This window comes from Mauremys reevesii, linkage group 3, assembly GCF_016161935.1.
Source record: "Mauremys reevesii isolate NIE-2019 linkage group 3, ASM1616193v1, whole genome shotgun sequence".
Lineage (NCBI taxonomy): Eukaryota > Metazoa > Chordata > Testudines > Geoemydidae > Mauremys > Mauremys reevesii.
In genome coordinates, this window is record NC_052625.1 from 129,820,900 (window position 1) to 129,841,385 (window position 20,486).

Sequence of the window (20,486 nt, forward strand, 5' to 3'; positions counted from 1 at the left end):
TAGACTTGTCTTGAATGCAGTGTTGTTAAAGCTGTGTTGGTCCCAGACTTGAAGAAGAGTTCTGCGTAAGCTCAAAAGTTTCTCTTGCCAACAGAAGTTGAACCAATAAAAGATAGGAGTACTTGTGGCACCTTAGAGACTAACAAATTTATTTGAGCATAAGCTTTCATGGGCTACAGCCCACTTCATCGGACGCACAGAATGGAACATATAGTGAGGAGATATATATACATACAGAGAACATGAAAAGGTGGGAGTTGCCCAACCAACTCTAAGAGGCTAATTAATTAAGATGAACTGTTGTCAGCAGGAGAAAAAAAAACGTTTGTAGTGATAATCAGGATAGTCCATTTAAGACAGTTTGACAAGAAGCTGTGAGGATACTTAACATGGGGGAAATAGATTTAATGTGTTTAATGGCTTATCTTACACATCTTGTATCTCTAAACTTGTCTTAGCTTTTGGGCTAACTAGCCAGCAGATGGTGCTGAAGCACTAGGCTGTTTATATATATTTTCAGCTGCTATGAAAATGTTCTGGTATATCTAGAAATGATGTTGTCTTCTCCTTCAATCCTTCCTCTTTAAGGCCTGCGTCCTGGAAAGTCTTAAACACATGTTTGACTGTATGCACTATGAACAATCCCATTGAATTCAGAGGGACTACTCATGTCTCAAGTTAAGCACATGCATAAATATTTGCAGGATCAGGGCCTAAGAGAACAGTTTTACTTTGTCATGTTTCCAAAAATACTAATTTCTAAGGTATTTGAAGGCATAAGAGAATTGAATATGATATGCCAAATCCAAGAGAAAGCTCTACTGAGTACTAAAGCACTTGTCATATTTCATCAAGAGACACATTTAACAAGATGGTCATTTTTAGGTTTCTGTACAAAAAGATTTGTAGAAAAATTTTATGAAGTAAATATTTGGGAAAGGTTTAAAATACAATATTTTTCTTGACCAGGCCTGTAGTTTATTTGAAAAAGGCCAGCTTTTATGATAGTAAATTTTATCTACATTTTTACATCAAGGTAGAAAGTGAACACTTAAAGGGTGCAGTTTGTGTTCTTGTAACTTATTAGTTTTAATGGTATTGCTAGTAAACCTTAAATCCCAGTTTCCCTATACTTTTTCCTTATATTTTATTCTGACTAGTGTTATAGTAATGGGGTTAAAAAATGAAACAAATCCTGCCTGCCCTTGCCTCACTCAACTCACCTGCCAACATGCCTTTAGTTCTGTTGCCTGTTTACAACCATTCCCTTAGGCTGTAAGCCAGGAGGTGGGGTAGGGAGTCATGTCCAGAGTTAATATGATATTCTGTAAGATTGAGTATAAAACTTGGAGTTAGAAACTGTTGAGTTCTAGTCCTGACTCTGCCAGTGACTAAACCAAGTCAGTCATCTCTCCTTGTACAGGGCTTTGAGTGTGCTTAACACTGACTAAAAAGGTGGGGGAATAACTGGCAATTTTTGAAGTTGGGAACTGGAAGTATGTTTACTGTTGTATGTAATGCTAAATGTAAAACTCATGTGCATTTAATATACTCTTTTTTTATTATTCTTTTTTAGGCATTTTCCAATTGGATTGCTATTTGACCTTCATGCATCAAATACAGCCCTTCCTTGGAACATCACAGTACATTTCAAGGTACAATCCAAATACATTTTTTCTCTGGTTAAAAATAAATCAGCTTAGTAAGAACTGCATGAAACTTTGAAACCAGAAGAAGGTTTCATAATTATACTTACACCTATTTCTCAAGTATATGTTTTTTGTTTGTTTTTTTTTGGAAGGGGAAAGTTTGTGCTCCAGTACAACTTTTCAGAACTTTCAGGAAATCCAGAGCTGCCTTTTTCTGTCCAAGAAGTATGCATATGTGTTTAAATGACCTGTCTTGGAAAATGAATCTTTGTTTTAATCTAAAAAATGAACTGTTTTCTTCAGAATAAATTGTTCAAATGTATGCTGGTGCAGTTGGGTAGAGGAGAAGGGAAGAACTCTACAATTTTCTTTTGATTCACTGTAACCTGAGAAGGAAAGTCAGAGTTAGAGTGTTTGTTCCTTTGGAAATATTTGGAGGGGCATAGACTTATACAAATCTTTGAAAAATCAGATTACTGTTTGGTATATTGAAAGCACACTTGGTCTGGGTCCCCTTCAAGGACTAAGTGAAATGAGTTTGGTAGCCTTGCAACAGTTTAGTCACTGGGGCAAAACAGTGCACTGATTACACATCATAAAACTGTCAAATATAATTTAGTAGTGTTACTGATCTTTGCTCAGGAGAGTAGTTGCACTGAATTAGCATTGAACCTGAATTATGTTACACACAGTACTTTGAAATATGAATTGAAGTCAAAATCACAAAAGAATCTTCCATGCCATATTAGCAATTTTCATAATTTTAAAATAAAAACAAAACTATTTTTTTCTATTGTAGAGATGCAAAAGAGTTAAAATGGTGAACAAAATATTTTGTTGCTAGGAAAAACTGGCTTGTTGACTGATCTTGTGTGTTTTGTGTTTGTGAAATGGAAAGCAAAATTAGGAAGTATTTACTTAGGTTGTTCTGAATGCCCTCACTAATTGAGCTGAGAGACATTCGAACAACATAGTTTTTAAAAAGTTTAGGAAGTCTTGCTAACAGGAACACTCCAGATGAATCATTGGTAGCTGTGACATGCATTTTGGAGAACTGTAGCTGTGTGTAAGTCTGCTGGGAAGATTTTAAATATCATCACTTCTGGAATCGTGCGCGCCTATTTTGTCTGAATAATAGGAACATAAGAATGGCCCTACTGGGTCAGACCAAAGGTTCATCTAGCCTAGTATCCTGTTTTCCTACAGTGGCCAGTGCCAGGTGCCCCAGAGGGAATGAACAGAACAGGTCATCATCAAGTGATCCATCCCCTGTTGCTCATTCCCAACTTCTGGCAAACAGAGGCTAGGAACACTATTCCTGCCCATCCTGGCTAATAGTCATTGATGGCCCTATCCTCTATGAATTTATCTAGTCCTTTTTTAAATCTTGTTATGGTCTTGGCCTTCACAACATCCTCTGGCAAGGACTTCCACAGGTTGACTGTGCGTTGTGTGAAGAAATACTTCCTTTTATTTGTTTTAAACCTGCTGCCTGTTAATTTCATTTGGTGGCCCCTAGTTCTTGTGTTATGAGAAGCAGTAAATAACACTTCTTTATTTACTTTCTCTACACCAGTCATGCTTTTATAGACCTCAATCATATCTCCCCTTAGCCAAAAAGTCTTATTAATCTCTCCTCATATGGAAGCCGTTCCATACCCCTAATAATTTTTGTTGCCCTTTTCTGAACCTTTTCCAATTCCAGTATATCTTTTTTGAGATGGGGTGACCACATCTGCACGCAGTATTCAAGGCATAACACAGATTTATATAGCGGCAACATATTTTCTGTCCTATTATCTATCCCTTTCTTAATTATTCCAAGCATTCTGTTCGCTTTTTTGACTGCCGCTGCACATTGAGTGGATGTTTTCAGAGAACTATTCACAATGACTCCAAGATCTCTTTCTTGAATGGTAACAGCTAATTTAGACCCCATCATTTTATGTATATAGTTGGGATTATGTTTTCCAATGTGCATTATTTTGCATTTATCAACATTAAATTTCATCTGCCATTTTGTTGGCCAGTCACCTAGTTTTGAGAGATTCTTTTGTAGCTCTTCGCAGTCTGCCTGGGTCTTAACTATCTTTAGTAATTTTGTATAATCGGCAAATATTGCCGCCTCACTGTTTACCCCTTTTTCCAGATCATTTATGAATACGTTGAATAGGACTGGTCCCAGAACAGACCTTTGGGGGGACACTACTATTTACCTCTCTCCATTCTGAAAACTGTCCATATATACCTATCCTTTTTTTCCTATCTTTTAACCAGTTACCAATCCATGAGAGCACCTTCCCTCTTATCCTGTGGCAGCTTACTTTACATAAGAGCCTTTGGTGAGGGACCTTGTCAAAGGCTTCTGAAAATCTAAGTACACTATATCCACTGGATCCCCTTGGTATACATGCTTGTCGACCCCCCCTCAAAAAAATTCTAGTACATTGGTGAGACATGATTTCCCCCTACTAAAACCATGTTGACTCTTCCTCAACAAATTATGTTCATTTATATGTCTGACAATATTGTTCTTTATTATAGTTTCAACAGTTTGTCTGGTACTGAAGTCAGGCTTACAGGCCTGTAATTGCCAGGATCACCTCCAGAGCCCTTTTTAAAAATTGGCGCCACGTTAGCTATCTTCCAGTCCTCTGGTACAGAAGCTGTTTTAAATGATAGGTTACAGATAACAGTTGGTAGTTCTGCAGTTTCACATTTGAGTTCCTTCAGAATTCTTGGGTGAATACCATGTGGTCCTGGTGACTTATTACTGTTTAATTTATCAGTTTGTTCCAAAACCACCTCTAATGATACCTCAATCTGGGACAGTTCCTCAGATCTGTCACCTAAAAAGAATGGCTCAGGTTTGGGAATCTCCTTCACATCCTCAGCTGTGAAGACCGATGCAAAGAATTCATTTAGTTTCTCTGCAATGGCCATTCATCCTTGAGTGCTCCTTTAGTGGGGTGGCCAGATAGCAATTGTGAAAAAACGGGACCGGGGGTGGGGGGTAATAGGCGCCTATATAAGAAAAAGTCCCAACAAATGGAACTGTCCCTTTAAAAATGGGACATCTGGTTACCCTACCTTTAGCACTTCCATCGTTCAGTGGCCCCACTGGTTGTTTAACAGGCTTCGTGCTTATGATGTACTTTTAAAATAATAAATAAATAAATAAAATTTGCTATTACTTTTCAAGTCTCTGGCTAACTGTTCCTCAAATTCTTTGGTCTTCCTAATTGTATATTTACATTTCAGTTGCCAGTGTTTATGCTCCTTTCTATTTTCCTCACTAGGATTTAACTTTCACTTTTAAAAAGGTACCTTTTTGCCTCTCACTGCTTTTTACTTTGTTGTTTAGCACAGTGGCTCTTTTTGGGTTCTCTTACTATGTTTTTTAATTTGGGATATACATTTAAGTTGACTCTCTATTATGGTGTCTAAAAAGTTTCCACGCAGCTTACAGAGATTTCACATTTGTCACTGTACCGTTTAATTTCTGGTTAACTAACCACCTCATTTTTGTGTAGTTCCCCTTTCTGAAATTAAATGCTACAGTGTTGTGCTGCTGAGGTGTTTTTCCTGCCACAGTGATATTAAATTTAATTATATTATGGTCACTATTACCAAGTGGTCCAGTTATATTCACCTCTTGGACCAGATCCTGTGCTCCACTTAGAACTAAATCAAGAATTGCCTCTCCTCTTGTGGGTTCCAGGACCAGCTGCTCCAAGAAGCAGTCATTTAAGGTGTCAAGAAACTTTATCTCTGCACTCCTCCTTTCTATCCATAGAGATTCTATGGTACAGTTTGATTCATTTATGATTTTTACTAAGGTAGAATCCTCTGCCTTAACGTTACACTAACAGTTGTTTCAGATTATATTTCCTTTTAGTTATAAATTTTTATTAAAATAACTTGTTGGAAAATAATAATTGAAAATACAAGTATTTAAGAAAAGGTGTAAGTTATACAAGATAAAAGAATGTAGACGAGTTGAGGCAATATAGGTTATGATTCCTAGAGGAATAGGTAAGGAAACAAGACAATCAGATATTTGAATAAGATAAAATAAGATTCATGCTATGCACTTCTTTCTACAGAAATTTCCTTTTAAAAAAATATGGAAGTGTCCAGGAATGCCTATTCTGATTCTTTTAGGAAGTGTGCCCTCTAATTGAGTTCCTTACAGTGTGCACCTGTAAGCATCAACATTTTTAAAATGAGTTTTTGAGGATAGGCATGTTGCAGAAAAGCCACCAGAACTCTTGAGCTCCTTTTGGAAATACCTGAAAGATAGGTGGCATTGACAAAGCCTTCTTGAAAATGTCCAAATGATACTGTAGACCCTGTTCAATTTCTTAGATTGTGCGATGTAATCATTGCACATTCTAAGAAAAGTAGCTTGTACTGGCCCATTTCCTGTATTAACCACATCATGAGTACAAACATTCTAAGAATCTAAATGGTGTCTTCAGGTACATTTTTGGCCTCTTGGCATCATAACCCACTATCACAGATAGAATAAGAGAGAGGGACTTGCCAGCTTTTGCTGTTTTCATTCATGCCTAACACAAGCAATCGGCTACCAATTTTGTGAGCTCTTACACATGTAGTACATTATGGAGCATGCAGCCTTAGAACCTACATAATTTGATTTGAATGTGTTATTTAAATAATTCTTCACTGAGAGAGTGGGATAACAGATAACATGACTTGGAGGGATAATGTAGGTGAAAGGGAAGGTTGAAGGGGAGGGTCATAGGAACAACTAAAGGGAAATCAATGGTGGAATCTGCTCAACATCTTAGATGTCGGTACACAAATGCAGGGAGTATGGGGAATGAACTGGAATTATTAGTATATAAAATAAATTATGACTTAATTGTCATCACAAAGACTTGGCGGGATAAGTCTCATGACTGGAATACTGGTATAGAGGGGTGTAGCTTGTTCAGGAAAGACAGTCGGGAGGGGAAAATGGGAGGAAATGTTGCACTATATATCAAGAATGTATACATTTGTTCTGAGGTCCAGAAGGAGATGAGAGGCAGACCAGCTGAAAGTCTCTGGGTAAAGATAAAAAGAGAAAAAAATCAGGGTGATATCATGGTAAGGGTCTACTATAGACCACCAAATCAGGAAGAGGAGGTGGATTAGGCATTTCTTGAAGAAACAACAGAAGTATCCAAAACACAAGACCAGATAGAAATGGGGGGCTTTAACTACACAGACATCTGTTGGAAAAGTAATATGGCAAAATACAGCATTTCCAATAAGTTCTTAAAATGTATTGGTGACAACTTCTTGTTTCTGAAAGTGCCGAAGTAACCAGATGGATGACCATTTTAGACTTGATTCTGACCAACAGGGAAGAATAGGTTACAAATTTGAAGATGAAAGTGATCATGAAATGATAGATTTCATGATTTCTGAGAAAGGAGGGAGTGAGAGCAGCAGAATAAGGACAATGGACTTCAAAAAAGCAGACTAACCAAGTCAGAGAACTGGTAGGTAAGGTCCCATGAGAAGAAAATCTAAAGTGATACAGGAGTTTAGAAAAGCTGACAGTTTCTCAAGGAGACTATATTAAAAACACAACTGTACACTATCCCTGTGCAAAGGAAAGTTAGAAATAATCATAAGAGGCCAATATGGCTCCATTAGGAGCTTTTTAGTGACCAAAAAATCAAAAAGGAATCCTACAAATAATGGTAATGTGGATGAATTGCTAAGGAGTATGGAAGAATAGCACAAGCATCTAGGGACAAAAGCAGAAAGACTAACACACAAAATTAATTACACCTAGCAAAGGCATAAAAGCCAGTAAGAGTTTCTATAAATACATTAGGTGAAAGAGAAAGATGAAGGAAAGTGTAGGTCCTCCCTTAGTGAGGAACAAGAGCTAATTGCTTGAGACTAAGGTGTATAATGCCTGTTTTGCTTCACTGTTCACTAAAAAGCTTAATGGTGACCAGGTAGTCAACACAATTAGTATAATAAGGAGGAAGGAATGCAAGCCCTAATAGAGAGAGAACAGGTTAAAGAATATTCAGATAAGTTATATATATTCATGTTGGTAAGGCCTGATGAAATTCATCCTACACTACTTAAGGAATTAGCTGAACAATCTTGGAATTGTTAGCAGTTAGCTTTGAGAACTCATGGAGGATGGGTGAGGTCCCAGAGGACTGGAAAAGAGAAAACATAGTTCTTGTCTTTAAAAAGGGGAGACAGAGAATTATAGATCTGTCAGCCTAATTTTAATACCTAGAAAGATACTGGAAGAAATTATTGAATGGACATTTTGTGATCACCTAGAGGGTAATGGGGTTATAGGGTGTAGCCAACATGAATTTATCAAGAACAAACCAACCTAATTTCCTTCTTTGGCGGGGCTACTCACCTAGAGGGGGAAACTAGATATGATATAGCTTGATTTTTAGTAAGGCTTTTGACACCGACCCATATGCAAACTAAGGAAATGTGGTCTAGATGAAATTACTATAAGGTGGATTCACAACTAGTTGAAATACTGTGCTTAGAGTATCAGAGGGGTAGCCGTGTTAGTCTGGTTCTGTAGAAGCAGCAAAGAATCCTGTGGCACCTTATAGACTAACAGACGTTTTGCAGCATGAGCTTTCGTGGGTGAATACCCACTTCTTCGGATGCAAGCAGTGGAAATTTCCAGTGCTTAGAGTAATTATCAGTGGTTCACTGTCCAACTGGAAGGGCATGTCTAGTGGGGTTCAGTTAGGGTTATTCCTGGGTCTGGTACTAATTGATATTTTCGTTAATGACTTGGATAATGGAGTGGAGGGTATGTGGATGACATGGAGCTGGGAGAGGTTTCAAGTACTGTGGAGAACAGGATTAGAATTCAGATAACCTTGGAGAATTGGCCTGAAATTAGAATTGGAGAATGGGTCTGAAATCAACAAGATGGCATTAATTGAAGACAAATACAAAGTACTAGACTTAGGAAGAAAAAAATCAAATGCACAACTACAAAATGGAAATAGTTAGCCAGGTAGGATTCCTGCTGAAAAAGGATCAGAGGGTTATAGTAGCTCACAAATTGAATATGAGCCAATAATGTGTTGAAGTTGCAAAAAAGACTAATATCATTTTGGGGTATAACTGAGAGTGCAAATCAGGACCAATTGCTTAAACAGGGCAGTCACTCTAAGGCAAACCAAACCAGCCAGACAAAAGGCGATCAAGGACCAAGCCCCAGACCCAGGTCAATCTACACATCAGATCTTACCCACAAGAATCTAAAAAAATTAAGGGTTTATTTAAAAAAAAAAAGAGAAGAAGAGAGTAGAATTAAAAAAATGGAAAATATTACACACAGTAAGTAGTTTTAGTTTTCAGGGCTTGCAGGCAGTGATGGCATAACTGCAGGTTCAAATTTGTCTCTGGAAAACATCCCACTGGGATGGGTCCTTTCAGTCCTTTGTGCAGAGCTCAGTTTGTAGCAAAGTCCCTCCAGAGGTCAGAAGCAGGATTGAAGACAAGATGGAGATGAGGCCTTAGCCTTATATAGACTTTATGTTCTATATGGTCCCCCATTAATAATATAACCACACACCCCCAAAAAAAAATTGATGCAGGAAGGATGACAAAACATCGCTGACTGCATCCCAATTCTACCAGCCCATACCCAATTTGGCCAATGTTTGGATTAACCAATGTATTAAATATTGTTGTTCATAGAAGAACAGCATAGCATTTAGCATTTAGCCATGATATGTAGGTAGTGTGCCTCCCCCCCTCCTCTCTACAGCACATCAGACTGGAATGTATTTTCCTTGTTGAAAAAGTTCAACACTGTTATTAGGCATTAAACATCAACATCATAGTATGGCAGCTTTATAATTATAATTGTGTTTTTTTTTATTCCTTTTTGTCATGTTCAAGATTTTTTTCAGATTAGATTATTGTACATTGTGTACAGTTAGCATAGCAATAAACACAAATTGATTGCAAAGTGTCCATCACAAACATGTGTGTCATGCCCACACCCTTTGGCTCAATACCATTGAGTTTGGGCCTTTTAGTTTTCTTTCCCTTAAACCCTGATTTCTCTAACACAGATGGCTGATGGGGTGGGGGTGGGCCCCTCTCCTCCGTGCTAACAGCCATTTTTCTTTTCTTCTTCCCCGCCCAATCAGCATCATCACTACACACAGACACTTTAACTTTAGCTGCTATGCTTTCTCCACGGGCTGGACTTTGTCTGAGACACAAATCCAAACAGTCTGAGGTGAGAGAGGTGAGCTGCTCTCTCTCCCCTGCCTCCAGCATTTAGCAATACTACAACTGTTCTGGAAAACACCAGTAACTGAATCTCTGTCTCAGATCCTGAGCACACAGACTGCTCCTTACAGATTCAGCATGGAGACATTCCTGTCCCAACAGCATTGTTGGATCTCAAAAAAAAGTCAGTGATCCATTCACAACAGAAAACAGAAAATTTGTTAGAACTAAAAACTCTCTTGATTTAAATTTTTTTTACACCCTTCAGTTGCAGTAAACTGCTTGCACAGGCTACCATGAGTCACCTAGGGCTTGCTCTAAAGGAACACTTCTGAGCAACCACAGATGCTACAGACTTTCTAGATAACAGGTCAGAACACATCTTCCACTATCTCCCCCCCTTCAAAAATTGCTGATTAGACAAAGCCATCAGCACACAAGCTGCCTAGTCCCTGCAAACTTTCCTTACCAGGCACATTGCCTCTCCCAACAGATAAGCTGCTGCTCTTTTCTTTCTTCTCTCTCTAACTCACATTACACACTGAGACAAATCAGACACACATCAGAAATTCATTCCCAGACAAGCTGCCTTTATATTAACAGGAGTGTCATATGTAAGACATAGGAGGTAGTTGTTCCGCTCTACTCAGCATTGGCGGGGCCTCAGCTGGAGTAGCATTATGTCTAATTCTGGACACATACTTTAGGAAAGAGCAGACAAACTGGAGAGTCCAGAGATGAGTAATAAAAATGATGATAGCCTTAGAAAACCTGTCATGTGAAGAAAGGTTTAAAAAAAGGGCATGTTTAGTCTTGAGAAAAGAAGAGACCGAGTGAGGATCTGAGAAGTCTGTAGATGTGTTAAGAGCTATTATAAAGAGGAGGGTAATCAATTGTTCTCCATGTTCATTGCAGGTAGGACAAGAAGAAATGGGCTTATTCTGCAACAAGGGAGATCTTGATTAAATATTGGCGGGGCTTTCTAACTATAAGGGTAGTTAAGCCCTGAAATTGGCTTCCAAGGGTGGTTTTGGAATCTCCATCATGGGAGGTTTTTTAAGAACAAGTTGGACAAACACGCATTGGGATGGTTTAGGTTCAGTTGGTCCTGCATCAGCTCGGGGGCTGGACTTGATGACCTCTTGAAGTCTCTTCCAGCCCTACATTTCTATGAGTCTATTATTTTGGGTTTTGATCAACTGATTACTTTGCTCACCATGTACATTTGTCTAGAAAATATGCACTTATTTATGCAGGATGGAAAAATAACTTCCTACTTAGGGAGCATACCTTATTTTAAATGTTTGTTTAAAACACACACTTTTCAAATGTAATGAAAATGACATTCCTTATTGAGGACTATGTACACTACCTGGAAAAAATTTTGAGATTTTTGGAAGGTGCTGCAGGAGTGCAGAGCTTTGTTACAGCATTAAGGTGTGTTTGTTTGTTTTTTTATTTTTTTAAAAAGCTATAAATATATTTAGCTGCAACTTTAACCGCAGTTCCTCCTTCACTTGCCAAGATGGGAATTCAGAATTGCTCTCCATGTTTCCTTCTGCTGTTGCAGGGAAAGTGCAGAACTCTGAACTTGGATCTTGGAAGGTAAATGAAAGAAAGTAATTTTGATCAGTTACTAAGATGCATTTAAATGAATGCACATAATGGTCAGTTACTTAATTTGAGAGGTAGAACAGTTTTAATACTATGTATAAGCATTACTGTCTATGCAGATCTCAAAACTGTGTGCTTCAAGGGGCTCATACTCAAAAGCTCCTCTTCTGTGTAAATGCAAATTTCATACCTAGGCCCTGTACCTACAAACAATTATGTACATGTTTAAAGCCTCTGCTTAAATGTTTGCAGTATCAGAGCCCTACATAAGAATGGCCATACTGAGTTAGACCAGTGGTCCATCTAGTCCAGTATCCGGTCTTCCGACAGTGGCCAATGCGAGATGATTCAGAGGGAATGAACAGAACAGGAAATCATCGAGTAATCCATCCTCTCTCGCCCATTCCCAGCTTCTGGCAAACAGAGGCAAGGGACACTGTCCCTGCCCTTCTTGGGTAATAGTCATTGTTGAACCTATCTTCCATGAACTTATCTAGTTCTTTTTTGAACCCTGTTATAGTCTTGGCCTTAACAACATCCTCAAGCAAAGAGTTCCACAGGTTGACTATGTGTTGTGTGAAGAAATACTTCCTTTTGTTTGTTTTAAACCTGCTGCCTATTAATTTCATTTGGTGACCTCCTAGTTCTTGTGTTTTGAGGAGTAAATAACACTTCCTTATTTACTTTCTCCACACCAGTCATGATTTTATAGACCTTTATCATATCCCCCATTAATTGTCACTTTTCCAAGATGAAAAGTAACAGTCCTACTAATCTCTACTCATATGGAAGCTGTTCCATTCTCCTAATAATTTTTATTGCCCTTTTCTGTACCTTTTCCAATTCCAATATATATTTTTTTGAGATGGGGTTACGAGACCTGCATGCAGTATTCAAGATGTGGGAGTACATAGATTTATATAGAGGTGATGATATATTTCCTGTCTCATTATCTATCCCTTTCCTGATAATTCCCAATATTCTGTTAGCTTTTTTGACTGCCACTGCACGTTGTGTGGATGTTTTCAGAGAACTACAGTAACTCCTTGCTTAACATTGTAGTTATATTCCTGAAAAATGCTACTTTAAGTAAAACAATGTTAAGTGAATCCAATTTCCCCATAAGAATTAATGTAAAGGGGAGTGGGGAAAGGGAATTGGGTTCCAGGAAAATAGTTTTCACCAGACAAAAGTCTCTCTCTCTCTCTCTCTACACAGTATAAGTTTTAAACAATTTAATGCTGTACACAGCAATGATGATTGTGAAGTTTGGTTGAGGTGGTGGTGTCAGGGTGGAAGAGAGAAGGATATTTTCCAGGGAATGCCTTACTGCTAAATGATGAACTAGCACTAGGCTGAGCCCTCAAGGGTTAACACGTTGTTAATATAGCCTCACACTCTACAAGGCAGCACAAATGGATGGAGGAGGCACAGCATGGCAGAAAGACAGAGACACACATCGTGTGTGTGCGTGTGTGCGTGTGAGAGAGAGAGAGAGAGAGACACTGCGTGTGTGTGAGAGACTCGCATTGCCCCTTTAAGTTTGCTGCCCCAATCTAAGTACACTGCCTTTTTAAGTAAATCCCCAAGTTGAGACAGCAGCTGCTACCAGCAAGCTTCCTCCATTCAGAGTCCTGTTGTGTGTGTCTCCTGCTGTGTGGAGATGGGGTACAGAGGGAGGGGGGCACCCTAACATTAGCACCCTTCTTTCTCCCCCCTTTGCACAGCAAGCAGGAGGCTCCCGGGAGCAGCTCCAAGGCAGAGGGCAAGAGCAGCACACGGCAGTGGGGGAAGGGACAGCTGAACTGCCCAGCAATTGATTAGCCTGCTGGGCGGCTGCCGCACAGGGAACTGAGGGGAGTTGATAGGGGGGCTGCCAGTTCACCCTAATTCCAAGCCCCCACCAGCTAGCTCCAACGGGCTGCTCTTTCTGCAAGCAGTGGACAAAGCAGGCAGCTGCCAAACAACGTCGTAAGGGAGCATTGCACACCTTTAAATGAGCATGTTCTCTAATTGATCAGCAACATCACAAGGTTAACTGGGACGACATTAAGTGAGGAGTTACTATATCCGCAGTTACTCCAAGATCTCTTTCTTGAGTGGTAATGGTTAATTTAGACCCCATCATTTTATATGTATAGTTGAGATTATGTTTTCCAATGTGCATTACTTTGCATTTATCAACACTGAATTTCATCTGCCATTTTGTTGCCCAGTCACCCAGTTTTGTGAGATCCCTTTGTAACTCTTCACAGTCTGCTTTGGACTTGACCTATCTTGAATAGTTTTGTGTCATCTGCAAATTTTGCCACCTCACTGGTTATCCCTTTTTCCAGATTATTTTATGAATATGTTGAACCGTACTGGTCCCAGTACATACCCCTGGGGGACACCACTATTTACTTCTCTTCATTCTGAAAACTGACCATTTATTCTTATCCTTCATTTCCTATCTTTTAATCAGGTACTGATCCATGAGAGGACCTTCCCTCTTATCCCATCACTGCTTACTTTGCTTAAGAGCCTTTGGTGAGGGACCTTGTCAAAGGCTTTCTGAAAATCTAAGTACACTTTATCCACTGGATCACCCTTGTCCACATGCTTGTTGACTCCCTCAACAGCCCTAGGCTGTAATTGAAGCAGTAGAGTAAAATAGCTTCCTATAAGAGATATGTGTGTGTGTATGTGGATTGTATTATCTTGAGAGAACTCTACTACCAGGTTAAAATAAATGTTTAGCTTTGTTGGTAAGTTTAAAGATTCTATGTATTAGAAATATGGGTTCAATAAAATTTCGCAGAAGCAATAATTTTATAGGGAATGGTCTTGCAGTCTGCTATTCATTTCACTCTAGTTGTGTTATGGATGACTTAGTGGATGGACTGTTTTTTTTCCCTTAGACCATGTTATCAGTGTGATTTTGTAGTAAGTAATTTTTCAGTCTCTGTGGGGGGACTGTTCACATGTTAACAGGTGTTATGTAAAATAGAATTGACAGATATATTTAGGTGGAACAGAGTATGAAACCAGACTGGGTGAAACTTGTTAGCTGATATGTTTCTGGAACGACTTCATAGAAATAGTAACTCAGCGTTGCTGGTTGTAAGGAAGACACAGTACTGTTTTTTGGCTAAGTATTGTAAATTATATATGGTAATTCCATTGGTGTAAATAAAACTTGGTGATGTCTGTTACAGTAAAGATACTGAATTTCAAGCGAACCCAAACAACTAAACAGAAAATCTTGTATTCTGAATTAAAATGTTTCTTGGAACTATTACTTACTGCTCCCGCAGCTTTCAGAATTGTATCATCAGAGGCTGACTGACAATTTGGTTACAGTTGCTCCAGTTATTTTTATAAAAACAAATGCAAAAAACATAACTTACTTACAAAAGGTTCTTAACAATGATTAAAAACAAATCTAAGTACATCCTGAATAGCCAGGACAGTGAAGACATGCAAAATATTAAAAAAAATTTTTTTCTAAGACATGATTTTAACCTGTGTGGACCCTAGCATATGGTGTTCCTCAATGTCATTTGAGCAGGTGATGCCAAATGACATTGAGACTAGAGTTTGGGGGATAGTGCCTTTTCCTGAGGTATCACCAGTCTCCACTGCCTCTTGCAGAAGCTGTAAGCATCTTTATCAAAGGCACCATTATTTTTACAGTCTTTTTTTGTTTTTCAGCATTTTTATTTGTAATTTCCAGCCTATGCTCAGGATACTCTGTGGATGAGCCAATTAACTCGGAATCATCCAACTACCCTCTCTTCTTCTCCTCCTCTTCCTCTAAAGAAGAAAGTAGAGGACGTTCCTAGAATGTGGGAATGCTTTCCCAGTCCTCTGTTGCAGGACCAATGTACCTGCTGTGCACCCCTGCCAGCCATGCTGTGGGCAGAGGGGGTTATTGAGGTAGTTATCTACACAGATTGTTGCTGTCCCCAAAGCCTCTTTTTCTAGCTGCAGGAAAAACCTTGAAGACAGGGACCATTGCCTGATTTAACAGGGTTTAGGCATCTTCCTTCCCCTTCTTTCCCAGGGGTCCTTATAGATTCACTCCTAGGAAGTTACCAACAAAAGTTGTGCCCTGAGCACTACAAGGCTCCTTGCCCTCTTTGGTGGTCTCCTGGGACCTTTTTCTAAGACTGACAGTCAAATGTGATTTTGTCCTCTTAGACTTCCTCCCAGATGAAATTCAGGGTAAACTGGACTCTGGCATAAAATGTAACTCTGTCTTTCCTTCCACATATCTATAAAAGGTCTAAATGGGTATCCCCAAAGAGTGAAATTACTTGTCCCATCTTGTTCAGACCCTTAAATCTTACTGGGTGAGGGACAAGTTGGAGATTCCTGTTTTTTGTGAAGGTACGTAAATCCAAAAAAGACAATGGCAGTGCAACATTTTGTTAAGATGCTGGAGAGGTATGTGTCTCCCCTAATGCCTCTGTCCTCTTTTCTAGGACAGAATTCTTCTGTTGACCTAGCTGTGTCTATGCCGTGGTTTGGATCAGTTTAACTATAGTGCTTAGGAGTGTGAATGTTTCACCCCCTGGAGTGACATAGCTAGGTCAATCTAAATTTTAAGTGTAGACCAGAGTTTAGATATGTTGGTGGGGAGGAGGGAGAGGAGAGGCATTCAGGAGGATTTTTTCTCAAGTCCATAAGCTTTGCAGATACAGTATTCTAGACTCTGCTCTGAAGTAGGTTTCCAAAAAGAAAATTTTGTTCTTCGAGTGCTTGTTCGTGTCCATTCCAATCAGGTGTGTGCATGCCAGCTGGAAGATTTTTTCCCTTAGCAGCATCTATAGGGTCAGCCTGGGAAACCCCTATAGTCGTACCTTCATGATACCTAAGTTCACCCCCTAGTTCCTTCTTACCGCCGGTGACGGCTAGCTGGAACAACTGTTGCTCTTGCATTGCAAGTGCTTTCGGCAGAGTCCACTTCAGTTTTCATAGTTTAAAATCGTTAATTTGTTAGTTATAGTTAGTGGTTATAGTTGTTAGGATTTCTTGGGGGTTCTCCCCCCCACAATGTTTTCCCCGCTTCTGGGGTATGCCCCACTCCCCAGGGTTCCAACTCTGCGAGGACTGTGGCAAGTTTGTCGAAGAGTGACCTGCACTCTTCCTAGCTACAGTGCTTTGGGGAGAGCCACCAGAAGGACAAGTGCAGGGTCTGCAAGGGATTTCGCCCTAGGACCCTTAAAGACCAGGATCAAAGGCTGAAATTCCTGCTAATGGAAGTGGCACTCCGACCGCAATCCGACCTGGGGTGGCAGAACCCACGCCGAGCACTTGCTCGTTGGTCCGCAGTGCTCTGGCACTGATGGTGTGCGAGCCGGTGCCGAGGAAGGACCCCCGTCACCACCCTGGCTCCACCCATAAGCAACCTTCTGTCTGGCACCGTTCTCAGTGCCTGGTGCCACAGAAGAAGAAAAGGCCGGATAGGGATTGCTCTCCCCCTCCAAAGACCAAGGGACTTGTGGCATAGAAACACATTTCAAGCCAGACCACCTCGACTCTTCTGCCTTCCAGGGTATTGTTGACTCCTGCCCTGTCTGGGGTACAGTTGAGTCCGAACCCTCAATGGTCCCAGAATTGCCATGGTGGTCACCTCCAGCTCCCCTTGACACTGGAGGCATTTGAGGCAGCCAAGGACCTCATTCGCCTCACAGCGCCGTCCTGCCTGCAGAGGAGAGACAAGTTGCGGGTGGCTGCACGGCCCCAGTTCCAATCAAGCAGCAAACCAGCGATGATGGCACGCCGATCCCCATCTCCAGTGCACCTCTCCCCGGCACAGCTGCCCATGCAGAGGAGTGCACCAGTCCCCGACCTCTTGGCACTGCTCTCCGGCAGCCCAGAGTACCATTCCTCCGTGGTCGTCCTACTCAGAGACCTCGCAGTCACAGGTGGAATCCTATTGGTCCAATAAGACCAGGAGGTTCAGATCCTGCCACAACCACTAGCCCTATCTGGCACCGTGGCCTTCATAGTGGCAACCCTCAACCCAGTGGCCCTTTTGGACAACCTGGGCGTATCACCAGAGCCAGGGACAGATACAAGGCTCAAGGTCTAGGTCCTCAGCATCCTTTGTCCCCCTGCAGGCACTGCCAGCAGCGGCACTGCTGACACTACTGTTGTCTCCTGCAACCCCAGCGCCGACCCACCCCGTCCCCCCAACAACAGCACCACTGATAGCTGCATCCTTGGTGCCAACGGCATTGACGATATCAGCGCTGCCGGAATCAACAACTTCGGCATCACCTGCCTCAGCACCGATGTTTCCGCTCCCAGTCGTCCCAGCACCACAGGCTTCGGACCTGGGGGCTCAGCAGTATCACATGCCGCGAGACCCACAGGGTGCTGAAGGGAGTGAGCAAGGCCCACTGCCAGGCCTCTCCTCATCCTCTCCCGATGAAGCTGTGGCGGGGACATCGACGGCCCCAGCTCTGGAGGATAACCGGGTCCTCCAACAACTCTTACGTTGTGTTGCCCAGAACCTGGGCATACAGGCGGAGTTGATGGTGGAGAAATCCGACCCAGTTGTCGATATCCTCGCACCCTCCAGACCCTCTCGTATTGCCTTACCCTTAATAAAGACGATTGCAGAGACGACGAAAACCTTATGGCCGACCTCTGTATCTCTGACCCCTATGGCCAAAAGGAATGAAAGGCGGTATTTTGTCCCTTCTAAGGGATATGAACATTTATACACTCACCCACGCCCTGACTACCTGGTGGCTGATGCAGCCAATCAGCGAGAGTGCCAGGACTACCAGGGCCCCTCCTCTAAGAATAGGGATGCCAAAAAATGAGACCTTTTTTTGCAGGAAGGTCTGTTCCATTGGGGGACTACAGCTCCGCATTTCGAATCAAGGGGCCATTGTGAGCAGATACACACACACACAACACCTGCGCTGCGGTGGCCAAGTTTGCGAAGCTGCTGCTGCAGGACTCTCGCGCAGAGTTCTCAGCATTAGTGGAGGAGGGAAAACTGATCTCCGGAGCGTCCCTACAGGCAGTATTAGACGCCACAGATGCATCCTCATGTACAGTGGCCATTGGGGTTGCAATGAGAAGGAGTTGCTGGTTGCAGGTCTCTGGTCTGCCCCATGAGGCCCAACAAACAATCCAGGACCTCCCCTCTGAGAGTTTGGCCCTTTTTTCTGATAATCATAGAATCATAGAATATCAGGGTTGGAAGGGACCTCAGGAGGTCATCTAGTCCAACCCCCTGCTCAAAGCAGGACCAATCCCCAACTAAATCATCCCAGCCAGGGCTTTGTCAAGCCTGACCTTAAAAACCTCTAAGGAAGGAGATTCCACCACATCCCTACGTAACCCATTCCGGTGCTTCACCACCTTCCTAGTGGAAAAGTTTTTCCTAATATCCAACCTAAACCTCCCCCATTGCAACTTGAGACCATTACTCCTTGTCTGTCATCTGGTACCACTGAGAACAGTCTAGATCCATCCTCTTTGGAACCCCCTTTCAGGTAGTTGAAAGCAGCTATCAAATCCCACCTCATTCTTCTTTTCTGCAGACTAAACAATCCCAGTTCCCTCAGCCTCTTCTCATAAGTCATGTGGTCCAGCCCCCTAATCATTTTTGTTGCCCTCTGCAGGACTCTTTCCAGTTTTTCCACATCCTTCTTGTAGTGTGGGGCCCAAAACTGGACACAGTACTCCAGATGAGGCCTCACCAATGTCGCATAGAGGGGAATGATCACATCCCTCAATCTGCTGGCAATGCCCCTACTTATACAGCCCCAAATGCCGTTAGCCTTCTTGGCAACAAGGACACACTGTCAACTCATATCCAGCTTCTCGTCCACTGTAACCCCTAGGTCCTTTTCTGCAGAACTGCTGCCTAGCCATTTGGTCCCTAATCTGTAGCAGTGCATGGGATTCTTCCGTCCTAAGTGCAGGACTCTGCACTTGTCCTTGTTGAACCTCATCCGATTTCTTTTGGCCCAATCCTCTAATTTGTCTAGGTCCCTCTGTATCCTATCCCTACCTTCCAACGTATTTACCACTCCTCCCAGTTTAGTGTCATCTGCAAATTTGCTGAGGGTGTAGTCCATGCCATCCGCCAGATCATTAATGAAGATATTGAACAAAACCGACCCTTGGGGCGCTCCGCTTGATACCAGCTGCCAACTAGACATGGAGCCATTGATCACTACCCGTTGAGCCTGACGATCTAGCCAGCTTTCTATCCACCTTACAGTCCATTCATCCAGCCCATACTTCTTTAACTTGCTGGCAAGAATACTGTGGGAGACCATATCAAAAGTTTTGCTAAAGTCAAGGAATAAAACATCACTGCTTTCCCCTCATCCACATAGCCAGTTATCTCCTCATAGAAGGCATTTAGGTTAGTCAGGCATGACTTGCCCTTGATGAATCAATGCTGACTGTTCCTGATCTCTTTTCTCTTCTCTAAGTGCTTCAGAATTGATTCCTTGAGGACCCGCTCCATGATTTTTCCAGGGACTGAGGTGAGGCTGACTGGCCTGTAGTTCCCTGGATCCTCCTCCTTCCCTTTTTTAAAGATGGGCACTACATTAGTCTTTTTCCAGTCATCCAGGACCTCCTAGAGGATTCAAGGGCCACCCTCAGATCTTTGGGGCTCCATAGCCCCACCATTCAATGTAGACATTTCTGGCCACAGACTCCCTCTAGGTTCTACCAAGCTCAGAACTGCCAGGATGCTCCTCTTAGGAGGAATAGGAGCGGTAGAAGAAGGGAGCACCTCTCCTCAGTCCAGGGCTCGGGCCAGCCCAAGCCACTGCCCAGCCCCAGACCAGCCTTTTGAGGGTGTGATGGAGGACGGTACACCAGTGCTGGAACTGGATCCAACCCTACTTACCTTCTCGTCCCAACTATCCCCTTTCTACTGTGCATGGTCCCATATCACCTCAGACCACTGGGTGCTCCACACCGTAGAGAGGG

General features: G+C 41.9%; 1 protein-coding gene across 10 annotated transcripts in view; it reads left to right on the top strand.

Moving 5' to 3' along the window:
- Nucleotides 1-20,486, top strand: part of ATG5 (autophagy related 5) — a 139,619-nt gene that overhangs the window by 18,907 nt on the left and 100,226 nt on the right. For all 10 annotated transcript variants that reach the window (XM_039532278.1, XM_039532284.1, XM_039532280.1 and 7 more), the window contains exon 4: nt 1,577-1,655. In XM_039532278.1, the coding sequence (XP_039388212.1) occupies nt 1,577-1,655 (79 nt within the window). The remainder of the gene's footprint in view (nt 1-1,576; nt 1,656-20,486) is intronic.